General features: G+C 34.8%; 1 protein-coding gene across 3 annotated transcripts in view; it reads right to left on the reverse strand.

Annotated features, from left to right (window-relative positions):
- The window catches only part of Kcnh7 (potassium channel, voltage gated eag related subfamily H, member 7), a 463174-nt gene extending 449981 nt beyond the window's left edge, over positions 1 to 13193 (reverse strand). For 2 of the 3 annotated variants that reach the window (XM_013027877.1, XM_013027883.1), the window contains exons 1-2: positions 12888 to 13193; positions 10984 to 11214 (exon numbers count right to left, since the gene is read on the reverse strand). In XM_013027877.1, the coding sequence (XP_012883331.1) occupies positions 10984 to 11214; positions 12888 to 12963 (307 nt within the window). In that variant the 5' untranslated portion in view covers positions 12964 to 13193. The remainder of the gene's footprint in view (positions 1 to 10983; positions 11215 to 12887) is intronic. The other variant, XM_013027869.1, reaches the window with a different exon arrangement.
- Positions 13194 to 23782: the final 10589 nt, after the last annotated feature.

Consider the following 23782-nt stretch of genomic DNA (forward strand, 5'->3'; position numbering starts at 1 on the left):
ACCTACAATTTTCTATATGTCACATTATGTGTGATTTCCAGGAAAGATATTCGAAATAAAGAATGCTGGTGAGTATAACATTTCCATAGAATACCTGTTTACTCTAAAACTATAAACTGCATGAATATTAGTCCTGCAGTTTTAGAAGGTGAACTGAACAGATACTGACTAATAGAAGAGTTGAAGTTGGGCATCATTAATGGCATTTTTCTATAGTTCCTCATTCCGGGAAGAAATTCTGAAAATAGCCATCTGGGAATGCATAAATCCTACTGCGGCTTGGTTAAGTGACATTCGTTATAAAGAACACCTGGAGGGAACACCTGAGAACAGCATCACGGCTAGAAAGATCAGATTACCTGAGATCTGCACATCTTTTGTAAGTAAGGCAGTTGAGAAATAGAATGATCATTCCCTGCAGTCTTCTTAATAGTATTATACTGGAGTATTTGGATAAAGTTTGTGGTTTAGCCAAGATAATGTGAAGTTTCTGTTTCTTACGTATTTTCTCTCATATTTTTGTATAATTCTGAACATTGAATGTCACTTTTGGTGAGTAAGTACATTTGACTTCTGTCATGTCTGTTCTAGCAGAACGTTTATGTCTTACAAGTTTACTTGCTTTTATGGTAATCATTTTTCATCTGAGAAAAACTAATGTTCTACAGAAAATTTATATATTCAATGAAAACTATTGAAAAACTATTGTCATACTATTAATCACTCTAATTGTGGTCAAATATATAAACTTATTACATTAAGAAATAATAAAATTAAGCTGGACATTGGTAGCTCATCCCTGTAATCTTAGCTACTCAGGAGACTGAGATCTGAGGATTGCTGTTCCAAGCCAGTCGGGGCAGGAAAGTCTGTGAGAGACTCTTATCTCCAATAAATTACTCAGAAAATACCAGAAGTGGCACTGGGGCTCACATGGCAGAGCACACTAGCCTCAAACAAAAGAAGCTCCGAAACAGAGCCTAGGCCCAGTGCTCAAGTCCCAGAAGTGGCAAAAATAAAAATAAAAGTAAATGAATAAATGAAATCCAAAGTTATTTCATATAAAACTTCAAACAATAATTTGTAAATTGTTTAAATTAGTGAAAATTCAATTATGTTGATGAATTTTAGATTTGATTAATTACTAGAACATTACCAAAATGGAAATGTTGAATGTAAAGATGAAAAATGTGTGTGCAAATGTATGCATGTGTGTGAGAAGAACAAGTTTTACAAGTATTGTCATTCAAAAACTTTACATTGCTCCCTAGGTATAACAATATTTGGCACTAGTTTCTTTAAAATGAAAATACATTACCTCAAATAATATGCACATACATTTTCAGCAAATATATTAAGTTAATTTTAAGGTATTATATTATGGGATTGACAAAAATACAAAATGGAATGAGAAGTTTCATGAAATTTGTAATTACATGAATTCCCTTCAGGAGTGTATCATTCGGCAAAATATATCAAAAATACATGTGTGCTTTTATGATACATTTACTCTTTTATCCAGCAATGGAATATACTACAGGACATATACATGAAGAAAATGTAGAAGAAGTACAGACACAGGTTTTTTTAGTGCATTTACAATAGTAAGAAGTTGGAAATTATAACATATTCCTTAGAGTGTTTTGGATAATATGCTATTTCATCTATTGAAATTATTTGTGAATGCTAAAATAATTTATATAGGTTTTACATTATATGTAGATTTAGCATACATTTGTCAGTGAGGAAAACAAATCATATACTAGCCTATGCAGCATACCATTTTTCAGGTATTGATAAAAATTCCCCATGCATATCTGTACACACATGTGAATGTAGAAAACATTACAGAAAAATGCATATGATATAATGTGATAATATCGTTTTAATGGTTCACATTTCCTGGTTTCAAGGTTATAGATCTTTATTCTCTCTTTCCAATGTTCCAAATGTAGAGTTGTATTGCTTTGACAAAGACTGAGAGAAAGCAGAGATACGAAATCCTTGCGGGGGAGTTGAAATAATGCTGAACATGTTAGAACTGATGAGTGTCTTCTGATACCACACAGGCTTTACACTCTCGATCACCTGACTCAAAGGTTGTGGCAATATAAAAAAAAAATTGTCATGAAAAACCAGTATAGAGATGAGGCATGTCTTGTATATAGAAAATGTTGAAAGAAAAAGTTATCAGAATAAAAAAAATTCAGTTTGTAAGATTTCAGGAGTATTTTTATCATGTGTATTTAACTAAGGTGATGCAGGGAGGATTATGAGCTCTTTCAAACTGCAAATTTGCCACAGGGACATGAGGAGACTCTCTTCTTTTTATTAACCCCTCAAAATTGCTTATCGTGTACATGATCTGTCCAGACTCTTCAGATGATACACATTTCATTTTCTTAGATTATGAAGTAGTCAGGTTTTTATAGAGAGAAATATTTTTTTGCTGTTGAAAACATTCTTTTTCAACTACTAATCAATACAAGTTATTAATTTTTATAGTTCTCATCTCTACCAAAATAATTGGCTTAGATGTTGCATGAATGAATGAATGAATATGACTTTTCTAGACACAGCCACCTAACAACTATGTTCACCTAAAAATAGTTGTGTAGCTGGACAATCTTATATATACATTTTTGTTAAAAAAATCTATTCTTCTGTTTCCTCTAGTTTTTTTTAAGTGTCTTAATAAATCCCTTCAAAATGTTAAGTGTTCAGTGTGAGAAACAGCCATAGAAGTAAATTTCTACAACATTATTTCGTAAGTATTATAATGATGACATGGATAGAATGAAAGGAAATATGGAAACAACTGTCTTTCTGAGGGATTTAGAGAAGAGCTTAGGAAGGAGTGGTGATCAAAACTGTACAGAAGTTTGCTTAACAATGTAGAAGTACTGGTGAAGGACATAGAAAGGTTATCCAGGATGAAGGAGCCCAGAGGGTACAAGGAAGAATCCTAAGGGAGATAGTTTCTGTGAGGAGGTCAAATGCAAGTATGGAGTGTGACGGTAAGCCAAAGATGAAGAAAAGTGGAAGTGTTTCAACACACCAGGAATAATTATAATTAAAATATGGAATATAACATATAGCAATGACATATTATTAAATATTATGTTAAAATAATATTCAATAATTATTCAGTGGTTGTCTATAATTCTCTTTTAAATACTAGTGGTGAATTCTGTCAAATCACATGTTAGGTGAAATGAACCCCAAGATGAGCATTCAAATGTTTTTACTTTCATGCAATTGTTTCTAACACATTTATAAGATGATTTCTTTCTTGCTTTGTATGTCCCTCCCCCACGGAATAACCCCTGCTTTCACTGTATTTGACGTTGGTATAATTTGTGGAGGGGAAGGGAAAAAACAAATAGTTTAAATAGGGATACAGGTGGACCCATTGCAACAATGAGATGTACAAATCATTATGTCGAAAAACGAACTTTACAACTTTGGCGGGGGTGGGGTGGGTGGAGGGGGAGATGTAATTGCCCACGTAATTGTAACCCCTCTATATCGTATTTTCACAATAAAAAAAAGAAATTCAAGTCAAAAAATGTGAAGTAAACATTAGCTTAGTGCTTTCTCATTACTTTTTATTTATTAAAAATACATATTAGACTCAAAAAAAAGAAAATTGCCAATGAATCACATTAGAATCTGAAATCCCTTCCTGATTTCCTGAACAATTACTGCACAGTTAACACACATGGAGCCCTTAACCAAAAATGTCCTCGAATCTAAACTGATGTACAGTTTCTAATCCAAAATGGAGATTCTTTCATGAGTGTCTCTAATAAAGATTATACAAAACTTATATGTAATAATCTTCCTTATTCTATTGAAATTTAACATACTGACATAGATTCATTTTGGCTGATAAAGTTATATTTAAATGAAACAATTATGATGAACCTTATTTTATTTAGTTTCTCCTGGAATTTATATTGATCATATCTATTGTTCAGGTTACCAATAGAGCCTATGCTAGAAACTAGTTTGAAGCTAAATAGTAGACAGTAAAGTTTTAAAATCCCATTATGTGGATGCAATAAAATAGAGTTTTGAAGTGTAGCCAGATCTTAGATACCTTATTCTGTGATCATTAATATTTTCCTTCTCTCAACCTAAAATGAACTGATCTGTAGATAGGGATAATATGATACTATCTTCTGCAAAACTTACCACAAAAATGAGTTGAAGAAACTTGTGCAATGAACCAGTCACAGAACTGGAAGTCAAAAAGCATTTACCTTTGGGAGAAAATCTATTTTTAATAGCAGAATATAATGAGAAATAGCATCCAGAAGGTACACCCACACATTATAATGTACAGCTAAATATCAGCTGATTGGTATTACTAAGTAAAATAGGCATTATATGTCAGATTTTTGAACTAGCAGAAGAAATTTTAGCTAATGTAAAAATATAAATATAAACATGATTTAAAATTAGTTACTCATTATGTAATATTGCATAGCTCTCATGTGGGTTTTTGGCTGATTGATATGATCTTAATTACTATGTACAAATACTTATTGTGAGTACCAAATGTGATATTTTCCAAAACAATTTTTTCCACATACATACAAATACCTTATTTTGTCTTGAATGTTTGCCTTGACTGGATTTTTGAGAAAATAACTACAAAACCACCACTAATTTTATATTTAAATTATCTTCATTGTGTGCATATGTTGGTTTATCAAAACAATTTCACTGAATAAAATTCAAAAAGATGTTTTTATTGTAGATGCGAGTGGTCTGTGTGAATGTGACAGATATTCCAAGTTGCTTTAATCCCATGATATTATTATATGTTTCTTAAAGCCCATGATGTTTCACACTGCACACAGAATTAACATTTTATCAGAACCAACAAATAATGCTAATTTAAACACTCGATAATGTTGAGGGAAGGAAAAAAAGAAGAAAAATTGACAACACTAATAAAGCTCACCCACTGCAATAATGTTTTCTGATTAATTAACTTGGAGGAAAACTCAGGTAAAACAAAGGCAAAACTCAATCCCAATCAGCCTGGCATGATTCACCCGACCCAGGCTACTTTACTGCTATCCTTCCCAGCATTCTCTACTCTTCTCCTGCCAATCACTGAATATCACATTTTATTCACTATCCATTACATATAACTCACTCTATTCCATATAGCAGTCACTTCTGTTTTTCTTCTCTTTTTTTTTTTTTTGTAAAAAATAGTGTTAGACATTCTACCAAATAGTGGAAATGCATACAAATAGAATAGCTTCAACCTGGAAAAAGCCATAGAGGGCTGACTCAGCCATGACTGGTCTTGTCACAGAAAGAGCACTTTTCTATTTAAAACTAGAATCTAAAGTAAAATTAAAGGAAAAAGAAGAGGATATTAAAAAATGTTCAGTCATTGTAAGAGGAGCCTAATACTCTTCTCACAACTCACCTGGGACAAGTTTCTTTCTTAACTTTTCAATAATAGGACATAGTTTCTCACTATGAAGATGAATATGTTATTGCGGCCTATTTCCATTGCTTCTTAGTAGATCAGTACTGTTGCTAACTGCAGGCAACACAGCAGAGACAGAGAGTACATTTATTGAACAATAATAATTTGTATTTTATTAATAATTATCTTAATTTGTTTGGACTTTACACTTCCATTATTCTGTATCCCTGAATTCAAGCTTCATTGTGGGTTAGGAATTTTCAAGAAAACTGAATGAAAAGATGTGGTACTAGGTATAAAGTATTCATACTGTGTAACTTGGGCCTTCTGTATAGTAAATATCAAATGGAAAATATGATAGAAACATAAGATTCATAGGTAAAAAAAATGTTTTGCCATTTATTCAACTAATTGAGACACATCAAATACATTGTGGCAAGAAACTGTACCAGAAATACTACTGTGTCTTATACTGAATGTAACACATTCAATCAGAGTAAAAAAATAAGAGGTTATTCTCAGGCTTCAGGATTCCCTCTGTGATGGCACTGGGGAGAATAAAGTGAAAAAAGTATCAAGAGGACTTAACTCAGAGTACTTAACACTGGATGCAGAGAATCCGGAGGAACCTTATGGGATACTTCAGAGGTAAGTGTTGAAAGAATTTAGTGATCTTTGAGGCTTAAAAGTGGGAGGGGAGAAAATTACCCCAAGATTTCTGTTGATATGGACAGATGAAATCCAATGTTACATACTCCAAAACTAATTCCATAGACATACTTGGAAGACTAGCTGCAAACTACTGACCTTGCGACTATTTATATCAAACAACAACAACAAATACAAATACAAACAACAACAACAAATACAAATACAAATAAAAACTTCTTGAAGCCAGCAGAAAGAAAGTTCTTCCTGCTCCCTATCATTAAACTGACCCTGGATATAAAAATAGCGAGGCACTTATCTCTCAGACCACCAGAAACATTACATCTTTTTAGTGTGGGAGCTACTTACTTAAAGGTATGGTGCTGGAGGGTGGTGCATGGAAGGATGAACAGAGATCACACCCATTTTCAGGACAATGAATATTCACTTAAAATAATGATGAAATGAATTTGAACAAGTGAGGAAGACTAACTCTTGAAAATACTTATTTTACCAACTAGTATAATTGATTAAACATACTGTCCAGAGTACCAGAGATGCTATAAAATTTAGATATTTGAAAGAAAATGAGTTTTAGGATTACTGTTCTTATAATATCCAATTGAAGAAGACAGAAAAAAAGTATAGACAGAAATTTAAAGTGACACTAAAACAAATTCTAGGCAACAAACTCCCTGGAAATCTTCCCTATTGCTTGAATTACGCATACATATAATATATTTCTATTCTTGTCTTTAAAACTACCATCTGTACCTCTACTACTCAATCCAAGAATTAGGAGAGCTGCATATATTATGTGACATAAAGATTATATAAAGTTATTATAATAGATACATATGTATGACTAAAGTTTATTTGAAATGCATTGCTTCTTTCAGAAATTTTTATGTGTAACAAATGGTGACATGAAATGTGTATTAACATCTTTATCTTAACAATAAAGAGTAGAAGAGGAGTGGTAATTCACCTTGAATTTCATAAGTTCTCCCTATTCCTAAAAGTTTCTTAGTTTTATAATTAATATGATCTGTTTTTAAGAATGATTTCATGGAAACAATTAGGCTTTAGAATGTGGAAGTGAACATGAATTATTCTAAAATACAAATGTCCTGAGAATGAAATATCTCCTTTTACATCTCAGCTTCTGTGCTGCAATTGCATGGTGTACTACCAGAAAAAGTGAGCACTAACTATACATCTTCAACACACACACTACCACCAACATCAACATCAACAAGTTTAAAAATTATCTTTCCATAGTATTCTCAGAATAAAAAGTTGTAAAAACAAACCCAATATTGCCTCTGGAAATTTGCACTAATACAGTCAGGATTAGACAAGGACTTTCCTCAGCCCCCTTTCCATCCTTCAGTTATTTAAAAGCAGCCTAAAGATAGGAAAAGTTGTACTATATTTGTTAACAAAATTACCGTCAGATTGCATCTGCAAACATAATGTCCCTGTTCTCTAAAAACCATACATTTCACATTCTGCTCGAGTAATATAATTTATCCTGCTTATAACATCCAGTTTACATCTTCCTTCACATTTGAGCCAGAGTCTTTGATTTTGTTGGGAAAAACTTGCTTTGATTTTTTCTTGAAGTTTTTTTAGTAATTTACTGTCACATATACAAACATGGCAGAGAGATTCTGGAAACTCATGAAATTAGCTAGCTCTATACCTTGATGCACCCCAAGTCGAGAGAAAAACAAACTAAGAGATGACTAACTGAACTATGCTCTCCTGTTTTATTTCTAGTTCTTATCATCTACAAACTATAAATTGTTTAATGACAGGAAACTTGCTATTTCTCATTCTCCCCCCCAAAATGGTTTTTAAATGATTGTATTACTGCATTAAAATATATGCCCATACTTACATAAGCCTCAGCATAATTATAGTTTTGTATAATTAGAGTTTTATGTCAAAAGATTTATACTTTTATCACCTTAAGCAATATTTTACAGCTGCCAAGAGTGATTTATGCAATAATGACTTAAACTGTATAATATAATTCTCAAAGGAAGGGCTGTCAAATATTCTTACTGTGAATACTGTAGCTCAGTTTTTTAAAAAAAAATTGATATTCTGGTAAATAGCAAGTTAAAATATAGTTAGCACAATCACATGATTACTCATGGTAGAACAATGGATGACATGATGTTGCACTGACTCAATAGGAACTCATTGCATAAGTCTCAGGTTTAAGTTACTTATAAAGCCTTAGGGTCACTTTACAAAATAAGTTTTCAAACTTAATGTCTGCTGAGAATTTTGCTACTCCATTATAAATGATTCACAAGGGTAGAAGCAAAATACTCAGGTTTTTGTTAATTTGCTTATTATGTTCACTAAATGACTGTTATATTTTTGTGAAATTCTGTATACTGGAGTAATGGAAGCAAGCACTGAGAAGAACTAAGAAAATCAACATTAGGAAGTGATGCTGTGGCTCAAGTGGTACAGCACTAGCCTTGAGCTGAAATGCTGAGGGACAGTGCCCAGGCCCAGAGTTCAAGCCCCATGAACAACAAAATAAATTAATTAAATTTTAAAAAAATTTAAAAAAATTGTCTAACTAGAAAATCAACATTAAATTATTAAGGAAACTTTGGGAAACAAATGAATGGAAGTGATGAAAGTTTTTCTCTTTATGATTATGTAAATGTATGTTGTGTGGCCTGCAGGTCAATGGAGGTCAATGCATTTGAATTTAAGTCCTGACTTGTTTTACAATTGCATTGAACAAACCAATATCCTCTAAGAATTCTATTCAAGATATCTGATCTATCAGAAAAAAAGAAGAAAAAAACCTTAGTTATATTCAGAGCAAGAAAGTATCACCATATTTTCACAATTTATGGAAGTTATTCAAACTCATCATTTTTTCTTTGGGGGTTCTCTCGTCACTTCATGCTTTCCAAATCAATCCCAGATAACTGTACATTATTTGTTTTTTAATGCAAAAGATATCCAAGTACTTAAATCTGAATCCCATCAATCAGAACACCAATCAAACCAAAAGTGTCACCAAAGTTTGATACTTCTATACCTAACTGAGCTTCCAAATGAGCTACTCTTTCATGAAAGGATGGAAATTCTAATCTACATAAATAAGAAATTATTAGTCAGTGCACTAACATCTTTGCTACAGAAATTTTTTTATCATCATGTTTGTGATTCTGTGTACATTCATTAATCCTTAAATTGTTTCAGGTCATTTTACATTTTACAGTTACATTATATGGACTAACTAGGTTTCACATAACTATCAATTCAAAGCTGCAGAAATATTTTATTTAAAAACTATACTTAGAATATAAGTGGCCTGGGCAGTTCAGATTTGTTTTATACTTCAATTCTATAGGCTGAAAACATTCTGAAATTGTCTACAAGACATAATGACCAATGATAGAGCAGCAGACCCTGAAGAACCATGATACACTGTTGACATTGTATAACAAAGTCAGATGAGGAAGTAATGTCAAACATTCAAACTATTTCAAAAGCCCAGTGACTGCACCAGATAGACAAAAGAGATTAAGGTGCACTTGTGTAGTTAGATCCTCAGTCCAATAAACGTTTTCAAGACAAAAAATAGTCCTACAATTTCTACATTGTAAGCACTGCTTATTAGGAAGGGAAGAAAAAATGAAAGGACTAAAACAACTTCTATGTTGTTTGGTCATCATTTAATTTACTTCATTTAAGGTTAGCACACATTTACACAAACCTGTTTTTTTTCCAGTCATAGCTGGTTGTCCAATCAAGTTCTAGTAATTCAGAGTTGTATATTTTCTATCATGGAACACTTAATTTATAAGGAAATAAGAGAAAGAGCTATGTTCTTTGCTATTTTATCTCTAGTTTACCAAATGATGAGTCATTGTATGGTATAGGTTATTTGGCACAGAACACATTTATCAAAACTTAAGAGTTTGCTAAAAATCACAGGGGTATACACTGCTTCATTGATTTCTGTCATCAGATCTAATAGATGATGTGATTTTGACAAAATTAACTATAATCAAACATTTTCTAAAAGTACTTTAACTCTAAGCCCTAAATTGGAGCACACACATATTTTGGTGTTATATATATATATATATATATATATATATATATATATATAATGGAAACATATTAACATATTGCTCCTATTGCAAGCCTGAAAGAAGGAAATGTATCCCTGAAGGATGACCTTAAGTTTTAAATGCTAGGTCTGCTGCAGTTTTAAAAGTGAGTGCTAATAGTATCATGAGTTATAGCTCCTTTTCTATATTGTTTATTTTATAAACAACTATGACATATTCTCTATTTCTTATTTTAAGACAAAAACTCACACAGCTTTACTCTATCAATTTCAGAAGGTCTTACATATTAAGTAAATGTTATATATTTTTTTAAAAAAACAAGAAAGGAAACAAGCGTTGTGAATCAACATCTAGAGACAAGAAACTAATAGTTATAAACTAATAGTTGTCATATACAGTTCTCACCACAACCTTGTGAGATAATTCAAGTTGAAGCAAATGAAATTATGCTTTCTTCTAAATGCACATCAGTGCAATCACTAAGGTATTATCTTTATATTATTCTTTAGAAAAAAATTGTGCAAAACTGACTTGTGACATTTTGTCCTCAGTGGCTTTGTTAATGCCCTTTTGATGAATTCAGAGTACCCTTGTCCACTAAGGAGAATATCAATATCCATACAGCTTATATAGTAAAGCATTATAAGTAAAGCATATGTGTACAATGAAATAGTTGGGGTTTCTCTGTATATGAACTTTCAATGATCAAATCAGCTTTTCAATGGAATTCAATGCACAGAATACTAAATAGATAAACTTTACCATTTTTGTGATAATAGGTGACTTCCACTTTCCTCTCCTCTGACCCCAGCAATGCTTGGGCAATTTGGGCAATATCGTGCCTCTTGGTTTCAGGCCCATGGAGAAAGTCGCAGGTGCATGGCTTCTGCATGACATCTGGCCTGGAGAAACCAGTCATCTCACAGAACCCATCATTGCAGTAGATGATGGCACAGTTCTGCACTCTGGCATTTGCAATGATAAATTTTTTATCTGTAATAAGAAAATGGTAAGCCATCATTTAACTGTTTTCACAAGATTCTTATGAACACTGAAACAAATTGTTGCATAATAAAGAGTCTGATTAAATGCAGGTGCTTCCACCAAGTGCTAGACCTTTGAACAAAAAATAAGCACACAAAAATAGATATCCTGAAAGCTATAAAGTTAGCAGTTCTTAGTAACCTTAACAGTAAGTATTAAGGAAGCACTAAGCAATTGTAAAAAAAAAATCTGATAGTCTAGTTTTGAAGTTCTGCAAGGGGTCCTAGTGGACACTCAAACAGCTGATTCACTGACACTTCCAGAGTTCTATTTAATGGTAAAATAACAATTATCTAAGGCAAAAGACAGAAACATCTTTTAGCTGTAACATTTCTCACTTCAACTTTTGCCCTTTGAATACAACTTTTTTAAAGTAGTTATTATTTTTGGATGTAGCCTTTTCTCTATTCCTCTAAGGCATACTACACATCATATTAACAAATGACAGGACAACTAGCTTTAGCTATGAAACTACTTCACATTTTTCAGCAGTTTAATAATGCAAAGGTTCACCTTTTTGTGATGTATATTTTCCAAAAGATAAAGATATTTGCACACATGTGTAGTAAGCCTTGTGTTAATATTCCCCTTTTTTTCTTTTACTTTAAGAGAAACTTGAAATTTTGTGCAGTAGTGAAAATTTAGATGTAAAGATCTTAGCAATTTTGATCGCAGATAATATTTGCTGTTTCCAGAAAGAATGTTAAGCAGGCTATGCAAGTTTATATGGTTAACAAAGTATCAGATTGTCACATCACTAAATGCAGTGCCATAAAATTTCAAAGTACATAACACAGATGTGTCTTCATGAGAATGAACAAAATGTGAAATATAAATTAACAAAGGTAAAGGGTTACATGTTTACATAATTAATTCCTGGTCATTAGCCTACATCATATTTTTTTCCAGTTTGGTCTCTGTGATATTTCATACTTTTCGATTATTAAATTTCTAGATGGGGAAATTAAAGGGGAGACAAAAGAGATGGGAATGCTCCTTCTTATAGTCAGCTATTTGCATTGGAAACAGGCACAGTGGAGATACTGCTTTCCCAAATGATCGCGTTTGTGTATATTTGCATTCATTCAACATAAACTTTACCTTCTAGAAGCTAACAGCAAGCCCTGCAATTTGCCCAGGGCGGGGGGTGGGGGGCGGCGGCGGCGGCGGTGGTGGTGTTACAGTTTGCATGAGCTATTTACATCGCTATTTCCATTTACACTGCCCGTGCTTCCACACTATGGCTCGGCTCCCCTTCTGACTTTAAAAAGTCTATAATAAAACAGCCTCAAAATATACCCCCTGTTTCTACAAGCACTTTCCCTTTAAGATAGTAAGAATAGTAGGGCATTAAGTAGCAAGACAGATAATGGAGCAGTAGGAGCCTAGGATCGAATTGCCTTGTATAATGGAGACCGTAATCTAAAATGTAAATCAAAATTAATATTAGAGAGCGAACGCTCGCGCTGCCTTTGGAACCTCCTGGCTGCGTTTCACAGCCTGTTAAGTTGCCAGAGCCCGGGAGTTGCCCGTCTCCCGTCTCCCCAGCTTGTAAGCAGCGGATGCCAAGTGCACTATCAAAGCAGAGAGCGAGCGAGAGAGGAGGGAACGAATCAACTTACTTTGCCCTTCAAATTTCCGTATGATGGTCCCCAGGAACGTGTTCTGCGGTGCCACATGCCCCCTGCGAACAGGCATGTTGCCCCGGGTCTTCCTGCGAGCGCTCCCCCGCGAGCTCCGGACTTCTCCCGGGATCTCTCCTCGGCTAGAGCCCAGGCCAGCGCGCCAGCCGCTCTTTGTGGCAGCGCATCCTTTCTGGAAAGCAGAAATCTCTTCCCATTAGCACCGCTTCCAGATGCACGCTGTCCTCGCTGGAATCCAGTCCATTCCGCTCACCTTCCGGAGGGGACCTCGCACCGGACTGCCGCGGGCGAGAGAGGTTCCAGGGGGTGGGGGGGTGGGGAGCGGGAAGGAGGCGGGGTGAGGGGAGGCGGCGCGGGGGAGGGCCGTGGGAGGGAGGGTGCGGTGGGAGGGCGGGGTGGGCAGTGGTGGCGGGGGAGTCAGAAGGGCAATCGATCCGTTTCTCTTCTTCCAAGCAGCGCCAATTTCCCAGTGCAAATGGGTTTAACCTGGCTGTTGCCCAGAGCCCCGAGATGGCTGGGGTGGAGGGTAAAGGTGTGTGTGTGTGTGTATGTGTGTGTGTGTGTGTGTGTGTGTGTGTGTTGGGGAAGGGGGGGACTTGTGAGGCTTTTCTACGAAGGGGAAAAAGAAAAGAAAAGAGGCTGGGGCCGGATTGAAGGGGGGGGGGAGGAAGGTTGACGTTTCTATCCCCGCCCTCTCCCCCTGCACACACACACACACACACACACACACACACACACACACACACACACACACACACACACACACACACACACACACACACAGAGCCTTTATCCCGGGTGCTTGGGCGCCACCACAGCTCGGATTACTCAAGCGTGCTTTAGCGAAAGCCAGCCAAGAAATCTCCAAAACTCAGTGACAAACAGCCACTCTGGGAAGGGGATCTGGTGCGACTATGAGCCACAGGGCATCGTCCCCAGGCTCCTCGGGCTGCTGCTGTACTGCTGTAGCTCAAACACCTTCAGCGACCAAATAACTGACAGGTGTGAAAACAGCCCTTCAAGGAGGAGTAATTTCTAAGGTCTGTTTGCGCTCCGCTCCAGAGGTGGAAGATTGAGGTTGAGCCAACTGAGAGCCCAGGATTTGCCTCGGGGTGCTCCTGGAGGTGGGCGATGAAGCCAGGGCCGAATTGGTACTCAGCTCCCACATTGGAGAGACCAAGAGCATGCCCAGTGTCCCTGCGTGAGTCCCCAGGGGAGTTGCAAGGTTGGAGATGACAGGGTCTCCAGAGACCCGGGGCTGTGAGAACGATGAGAAATGGCCAGGCTTGTGTAAAGGGCTCCTGTACAAAACAAGGAGAGAGTTTGAGATGGGCGAGGCAGGTCGCCAGGGGCTGGGGGCGAGGGGGTGGGAGAGGGGGAGGAACAAAAGGTGGGTGGAGCTAAGAGTTGGCCGCCTGGAAGTGACCTCCCAAGCTATGCATCTCCTGAATCTTCTAGCCAGACAACTCCTTCGATCTGTGCCCTTTCTAAGGGAGGTTACCCTTTAAAATAGAAAAAGATTCCAGGGGAAAAATGAAGTCCTCTTGGCTCTTGCTTCTCAGAAACTGGCTAACGCGGGAATCTCGTGGAGCATTCGTTGCTATCCAGATAGTCCTGAAGAGTTAGGACATCAATGCCTCCAGCGAGCATTGATAGGCAGAGGGGTGTTTCTTCTTCCCCTTCATTTCCTTTTCCCTCCTCCTCCTCCTCCTCCTCCTCCTCTTCCTCATCCTCCTCCTCTTTCTTTTTTCTCTTCTTTCTTCTCCATTCATGTTACCTCCTTCCTCAGTAGACTTATCCACCCATCTTTCTCTAAGTGGTATTTCTCAATTCACAGGACAGAAGTAGAATGAGTACAAATGTCTTATTTCCCGTTGAAATAGAATTCCACACCTCGCTATTAAAACATAATTGCATGATGAAGTTCTGGTCTCATTTTAAGGCAGTTAGGTGAGGTGGGTTTTCAACCCTTTATTTTTTCCCCTGAGCCTTCAGTTGGTGTGTGTGTGTGTGTGTGTGTGTGTGTACATAAGGGTAGGACTGAGAAGGGCCAGGACACAGAGTTAGTTTGGGAAGATGAATCATGTGGATTGTGATAAATAAGAGGGAAAGAAACACAAACACTTTTTTTTAACATTCCAGAAAACATATGCTGAAAAAAAGAAAACACAACTAAAACAAGATTCCAGACAATTCTTACTCTAATGAAAGTGCATCAAAGGGAATACATTGCCTAAGAATATGGAATTTTCTGGTTATTATTATTACGTTACAACCAAGCCATCTATGACAAGCCTAGGCTTTTAGGATAACTTGAGTTTACCTGAATTTGCATACTTATTTGCTTCTCTCAGAATATAAAAAGCATGTTTTTTTCTAACATCTGCTTTTTTCCCCTCCTCTTTCTCTTTTTGAATAGATCATTTATTCAGTTCCCTAGCTGCATCTGAACTTGAGAACAGCATTCCTCTTCCAAGTGATGAATGTGTGGAGCTCTCCATGGTGCTGACTCTCCAGTACTATTAGAAACTACTTTAGGCCTACAACAAGCCAGACAATAGAAATGCAAACGTAGGCAAGAGGGTCTGACAAGTCACATTCACCAACCTTAGCTATCATTACCCAGAGAAAAACACAGCACCATTTCACCCCATGTGTAAAATATGTCCTTCTTTCTACTTATCTTTTTAGTTTTTTTTTGGTTTTTTTGTTGTTATTTTATTGTAAAGGTTTTGTATAGTGTGGTTACAGTTACGTAAGTATGGTAATGAGTACATTTCTTGTCAAACATTATTACCCCCTCCCTCATTTTTCTCACACTTTCCCTCCCTCACTTCCTCCCCTCCTGCAAAATTGTAAAGTTCATTTCCAACATAGTGTTTAGTGATTATTACTGTTGCATTGATTCACCATTTGTCCTTTGTCTCACTGTTTTGTTATTTTCCTTCTTTTCCCCAAATCAGATAAACATATATGCAAATCACAGTGTACCAAAAGCAAAAACAGTGAGAATAGCAGAAAGAAAAAAGAAAAGAAAAAATAATTTCACACAATATATTAAAACCAAACAAAAAAATCTCATGTTTCCATACCTTGGAATTCATTTTGATTAGTATCATTTTCTATGGTCATATATACATAACTATTGAGCTGTTGTGATCATCTGCTAGGACTACCTTAGACATATACTAATTATTACAAATGAAGGAGTCTGTGTTTCTTTGGGTCTGGCTTACTTCACTTAATATGATTTTTTCCCAAGTCTTCCCATTTCCTTATGAATGGGGTGATGTCATTCTTTTTGAAGGAAACATTGAATTCCATTATGTATATATACCACATATATTTAATCAATTCATCTACTGAGGGCATCTGGGCTGGTTCAATAACTTAGCTATGGCAAATAATACTGCAATAAACAATAAGCATAGTTGTTGGTGGGAATGTAAACTGGTTCAACCACTCTGGAAAGCAGTATGGAGGCTCTTCAAAAGACTAAACATAGAACTTCCCTAAGATCTAGCACTTTCACTCTTGGGCACTTATCCAAATGATCACAAAAAGGCCACACTAAAGCTGCCAACACAACCATATTCTTTCTCTTTTTTAATTTAAATTTTATTGTAAAGGTGATGACTACATTTTATTTTATTTATCCCTCCCTCATTTTCTCCCACTTTCCCCTCCCTGTCCCCCAGCATTGCAAAGTTCATTTCCAACATGGTGTCTAGTAAGTATCACTGTTGAATTGGTTCACCCATTGTCCCACTGTTTCTGTGATTCCCCTTCCCTTCCCAAAACAGATAAACTTATATATAAGACAAAGAGTACAGAAATTTAAAAATGACAATAGGGAATAAATCAAAGGAAATAAAAGAAATGCAAACCTAAAAACAGTGCAAAAAAAACCAAACAACCTCTTGTTTGGGGGATGGGAAGTGGCTCAGTGTTAGAGTGCTTGTCTTGCATGCATGAGGCCCTGGGATGGATTCCTCAGCACCATATAAGCAGAAAAAGCCAGAAGTAGTGCTGTGGCTCAAGTAGTAGAGTGCTAGCCTTGAGCTGAAGAGCTGAGGGACAGCACCCAGGCCCAGAGTTCAGCAGAATTCAGGCCCCATAACTGGCAAAAAACAAAACCAAAACCAAAAAACAAAAACCTCTTGTTCCCCTTTCTTTGAGTTCATTTAGTTAACCATCATTTTATTTTTATTATATTTTTACCATCTAGTCTTTTTTATAATATACATTTTTATTGTAAAGATACTGTACAGAGGGGTTACAGTTACATGAGCAAGGCAATGAGTCCATTTCTTATGGAGCGTTGTTATGCCCTCCTTTGTTTTTCCCCTACCATCCCTTTCCTCCCCACATCCCCAACTCCCCCTCCACCCCCAGAAAAGTTGTAAAGTTCATTTTCAACATAGTGTCTTGTACATCTCGTTGTTACAATGGGTCATCCTGTATCCTTATTTCAGCATTTTGTTATTTACCTTCTCCTCCCCAAATTAGAAAAAATGTATATACAAGAATCAGTACACCAGAATCAAATATAGTGACAACAGGGGTTGTACCATGGGGGAAGAACACACAAAGAAAGAAAAAAAATATATAGTATAAGTACATTAGAAAGAACAACAAGAAAGATAAAATCTCTTGTGTCCCTATCTTGGTGTTCATTTCACTCAGCATTAGGTTATATGGTCATATGTACATAACTTTTGACCTCTTCTGCTTGTCCTAGACATAAACTAGTTATTGCAGATAAGGGAAACCATGGGACCTATGTTTCTTTGGGTCTGGCTTACTTCACTGAATATAATTTTTTCTAAGTCATTTTATGTGGTCATATGCACATAGCTATTGAGCCATTGTGATCCTCACCTAAGAATTTCCCTCTTTGTTCTCACTGTGTGATGTTTAAAGTGATATTTAAATAAGCCCAGTTTCACCCTTTCTTCCAAAGCATCAAGAGAAAACTGAACAAACTGCACACTGTGTGGGAAGTGATTAAGATTTCCTGTACACAGTTTCACTGTAATTAAATTAATGACATACTAATATAACAGTAGATTGTATAACTACTGTTATAACTATATTAACCATAAAGTCAATTGTAAATCATGTAAATTATGATTGAATACTGCTTTTACAGTCATAAGTATTTCCAAATATACTTTTAAAGAAAATGATTGTCTTTTATATGACAAAATATGTGAAACACTTAGATGCATTATGTACTATTAATAGGTTCAATACTTTATTGACATCAAGAAATAATGGAATTCCACTTTCTCAAAGAGCAAAAGTAGCTTTCAGGTTTCTGAAATACTCTCTGTTTATGACTTTCAGAATGTACTCTGTTAGGACTGGGTAAGCAATCACATGCTAGTGAGAGTTCCATTGTATTTATTATATGAATAATCACTGTGGGCTTCACATTTTTCCCCAGTCACATTTAGATCTATGATTAATTCACTTAATGATTCAATGTAAAATCATGAAACATGCTATAATCTATGTATTATAGTTGATTGATATGAAAAGAATATTAACAGCATCCTTTTTCTAAATTATCTCTGTAATTATGTTCATGTATTATATAATGGTACAGAGGGGAAAAGTAGATTAATCTATAGTTAGCCAATATTAGAATCAAACCAGAGGGGATAAACATGAGTACATATTGGTAATAAGTTATCTTTCCTAACATCTTCATCTTCTGCAAATCTAACCTTAGGTTTTATGTTGTGTAAGAATTCATAATGAACTTTTATTTTTACTTTGGGGAAGTTCAAATGTTGATTAAAACATACAACTGTTGAAATCCTACAACTTAGTAAATCTAATTATTGGAAAGATGCAGGAAGAATTTAGACTTAACTTCCTAAATCACTTAAATTATATGTTGCTTTAAAATTAAGGTATTTTTCCCTCTAAAATTTATGTAAATATTTTTAGTGCTGCCTATCACAGAATAATAAGTCAATGTATTTTGTATACTTGAAATTCTACATATAAGCTTACAAAGTTAATGAAAACTTGCTTTGAAAGTTCTATGAGAAGCAACTGAAACTTCACATATTTTACCTGAATCTTTTAGAGGGTGATTTACAATTATGACATATTTAAGCTGTATTCTTTGATTAAGAGAGAATGAAAACATTTTAAGTTGGTTTAAAATATAAACTGATGAAGTTTATGTAACATTTTCTTGATTTGTCAAAGCGAATACATTTGTGTGATGACAATAATGAGGTGTTTCAATGGGTACATTGATGGAGCCATATTCTAAGGCTAATGTAGATTTGTATATTTTATATACTACAAATGGAGTCACAATTAATTTAAGAAACATCTGACTTTATAATTATGAATTAGGCAGATTTGTATTATATTATGTAGCTCTAGAATCTCATTAGTGGTAAATTTTTTGAACACAACTATTAAAGCAACAATGTTTCTTAGCAGTTTGGAAGAGTGAAAAATGGCAAAGAAAAGACCTAGTTCTAATCTAATATTGTTCTTTATAGAAGAAACTAATAAACTATTTTATTTATAGCTTTATTTTTACACTAAGTATAACTTTTTAACTTTGTAGTTTGTGTGCAGAAGAAATAGAAACATAAACATGAAATACTTAGCACAAAATCTAACATAGAGAGAATATTTAAGTATCAGCTGCCCTACATTATAAATACTCTATTGTTTTTAAATTAACACTATTAACATGTAGGATTTCATGAATACAGATTGAGATTGCGTATATGTGTGTGTGGATGTGTGAGTGTATCTGTCTGTCTGTCTATAAGAGAGAGAGAAGAGAGAAGTAAGTTATTTAATGGAACAGGTAAATCATGTCCAGTGAAATTGTCATGGAAATATCCACGGACAGTTCACAATGTATTGACACAGCATATTCACTTAAGTTATGAATATTTCATTGGAAAAAATAGATCATTTACTGATGGCATATGTATATTTTAATTTTAACACAGATGGTTACTATTTACTTTTAACACACACATATTATGGGAACATACTTTACATATAAAATTTTATACAAATTACTAATGTCTACTTTAACGCTTTAATAACATATAAAACTTATACTGTCAAACTTCAATGAAAAATGAAGTGTTATAATTGCACTCTCTAAAATATTCTACTCATTCTGGGAGATGATAATTCCTATAATTGACAAATGAGATTGTGACATAATTGAACTCTCATAAGTTGCGCAATAAAACCTGAAAACATAAGTTTGCTACAATAAAATTTTATATAGGTGCTCTCAGTACACATTTGATAGTTTATTATGGAAATATTTGTCTAGAAGATGATTATTTACTCAATTTTTAAAGTAATTGTGTACTTTGAACAAAAATGGAAAAATTACTTATCTTGCCTTTTTGAAGGCTAAGACAGTATATAAACTTCCTTCAAATCAATACATCTTAAAATAATTTTAGCTGACATATTTATTTTTATATGTATCAAAATTATTTTTGTGGTAATCATTAATTTTAACTTGAAAATACAACCAAGAATCTCACAGTTAATATATAGCAAAGTGATGATATAACACATGACATTGAGAATCTTGTTTTATAATAATCTTCACAATTTTAAACATAATATCAATCTTAAATAAGCACTCAGTAAATGTATATTAAGTTATCAAATATTGTTATTGTTTATTGTAAAGGTGATGTGTAGAGGGGTTACAGTTACGTAAGTCTAAGAACATGAGTACAATTCTTGTTGAACATTGTTACCCCCTCCTTGTTTTCTCCCACCATCCTTTCCCCCACAATTCCTATCCCCTACAAGTTGTAAAGTTCATTTCCAACATAGTATCTAGAGAGTATCACTGCTGCAGTGGTTCACCCTTTGTCCTTTGCCTTACCATTTCTGTGATTCCCCTTCCCACTCCCAACCAGATAATTTTTATATAATACGAAGTGTGCAGAAATTAAAAAAAACAGTGACAACAGGGGTAAACCAAGGAAACAAAGAACAAAAAAAAGAAAGAATGCATACAGTACACTAAGGGGGGAAAACTTGTTTCCATATCTTGGAGTTCATTTTCATTAGTATCATTTTATAAGGTCATATGTACATTGTGATCCTCTGATAGGACTACACTAGACATATACCAATTATTACAAATGAGGGAAACCATGCAGTCTGTTTCTTTGATCTGCCTTACTTACCTTAATATGATTTTTTCCAAGTTTTTCCATTTCCTTATAAATGGGGCAATGTCATTCTTCCTCATAGAAGAACTGAAATCCAGCGTGTGTGTGTGTGTGTGTGTGTATCACATTTTCTTGATCCATTCAACTACTGAGGGGCATCTGGGTTAATTCTATGTCTTGGCTATGGTAAATAATTGTTAATAAAAATATTATGGGTTGTTAAATTTGTCCTTTGTTTTGAAGGAAGCATTATTTTTGAGTCTGATTTTGCAACATCTTTGAGCACTTTGTGCAAAATGATGGGGCCAATTTATGATTCCTGTTTGTAGGAGAGATTGAAGAGCCTTTAGGGAACACATTCAATCTAAGTTTAAAAGCATGAAATGTTGATTTAGTATGAAAATCCCCATTATCAGAGAAAAGCTTAAATGTTTCTGGCAATGGTGTGAAGGGAAAATAATGTAATAATTAAGTGATTTAGAACTTTCTTCAGTCTGAGTATCTTACTGAAGAATTTAGCATTATTTTCATCACTCTCAATATTTACATCAAAATTTATAAAGTTGAAAGTTAATTGTGTTAAGGTAGTTTTGATACTAAATAAAATGCAGACAGATTAAGATTTTTTAGTTTGCTTTATTTTGACATCATTATAGGTTCATCTAGTTGTAAAAAATAAATCATAAAGCTATTATTTGTCTTTATCCCATTGCTACTACATGCAGCTTGTTGAAAATAAAAATTACTCTGATGTTTGTTGGTTACAAAAGACTAGTAACTAAAACAACATGTCCCACAACTTTGTTTAACTTTGTTATACTTTATATAGAATTTTATAATTAAAGAATACTGAATGAAATCAACAAAGGGACTTGTTGATTTCATTCAGTACCCTTTAATGACTGAAGTTTATTAAAAAAAAATTTCCAGCTGTAGCTTCTCAGATGGCCAACCCAGAGACTGGTTTAATTTCTCCCAAACTGCTGTGCTACCTACATGTGAGTTGTCAATTCATTGAGATTACTGTGTACAACTTTTATTAGAGATTGGTAATAAAGTATCTACAGCCCATCTGGTTAGTGTAGACCTTAGATATCAAACTGAAGATGTATGACCCAAGACCTCAGGCATACAAAAATAATCTTATCAAGGAGAATATTCCAAGGATTCAGATATCAATTTCCAGCAGAAATTTCCTTGGGAAAGTATGAGTTTTGAGGAACCTAGGTAAGTGTTCACTTGCATTTGACAAATTTAAAATCTCTTCAGAATGAACATTTAATGACAGTGGAGGAACTACTAATGGAAGAAGGAATTCAGGTCTTCCCAGAGAGCAATTCCTAATAGTAGAGGTAACAACTACCACAGTAGACCACAGTATGAGTTGTTGCCTACATTATACACATGCAAGTGATGAGAAGATAGAAATCAAAGACTACACAAGTTTTATCTCTCTAACTTATCATCTTTCTCCATTGTCCTCTGTATTATTTTACTAACAAGTTTTAGATATTCCTGTCCTCCTTTTAGACGCACATTCATTTCCTTGGAGACCATGTGTTATTTATTTCAGGATTCCTAATATTGAGCCTGCCATCTGGCATATAGTGGTGTCCAATAAGTGTTATTATGTGAATGGGTAGACGGAAAGGAGACCCCGGAGATAGAAAGACGGCAATTGGGGCAGCTATGACAAAGGAAGAAAAGATAGGAGTTAGGGATAGGAGTAAAGAGGATGAAAAATGAGAGGAAGAAAGAGAAATAGGAAGGGAATGAAAAGAAGTGGGAAAAGAGGAGAAAGAAAAAATGAAGGAAGGGCAAAAAAGAAAACAGAACAGTGGAAAGAGAAAAATGAGTGATCCTTACCTCTACTGAATCCAGAAACCATTTAACACAGGAACCATCCAGAATCTCCATTATCACCCCACCCCACTTGAACATGGAAGAACAATTTAATTTCCAAATCCCAATAAGAAGTTACATCTAAGTAAACTGGACATTTCTTGATTCAGGAATGATTACATATTCTTGGAATTTACAGTTGTCTTTAAATAATTTACTATGAAATTGAATCCATGTTAATGACATTATGCAGAAACAGATACATATACACATACACAGTAAAGCAACATACTCATAGTGACATAAAATCAATTACACCTTGAAACTACTAAATGGAAATATATTTTCAATTAAATACCTTGTGCTTGACTATAAATCAAAGAAAATCGGCTGGGCACAGTGGCTCTCAACTGTAATCCTAATTACACAGAAGGCTGAGATCTGAGGGTAGAAGTGTGAAACCAGCCCAGACAGGAAATTTTGTGGGATTTTTATCTCTTATTAACCACCAAAATTCCAGAAATAGAGTTTAGACTTAAGTGGTAGAGTGCCATACTTGAACAAAAAGGCTAAGGGATAGCACTCAGGCCTTGAGTTCAAGCTCCAGTATCTACACACACACACACACACACACACACACACACACACACACACACACAGAGTGATAATCATACTTACATGTGATCATTATTTAAGTAATCAGGGTTCATACAATTTATTACATGGACTGTAATGATTACTCTTTAATGTTTTCTTCAAGTGCTTTTGTATGGAATTTGAAAGGAAGTTGCCACTCACAGAGTAAGAAAAGCTAGGGAACAAAAACTGTCATTT

The sequence above is a fragment of the Dipodomys ordii genome, unplaced genomic scaffold, assembly GCF_000151885.1.
Source record: "Dipodomys ordii isolate 6190 unplaced genomic scaffold, Dord_2.0 Scaffold5, whole genome shotgun sequence".
In the NCBI taxonomy this organism is placed as follows: domain Eukaryota; kingdom Metazoa; phylum Chordata; class Mammalia; order Rodentia; family Heteromyidae; genus Dipodomys; species Dipodomys ordii.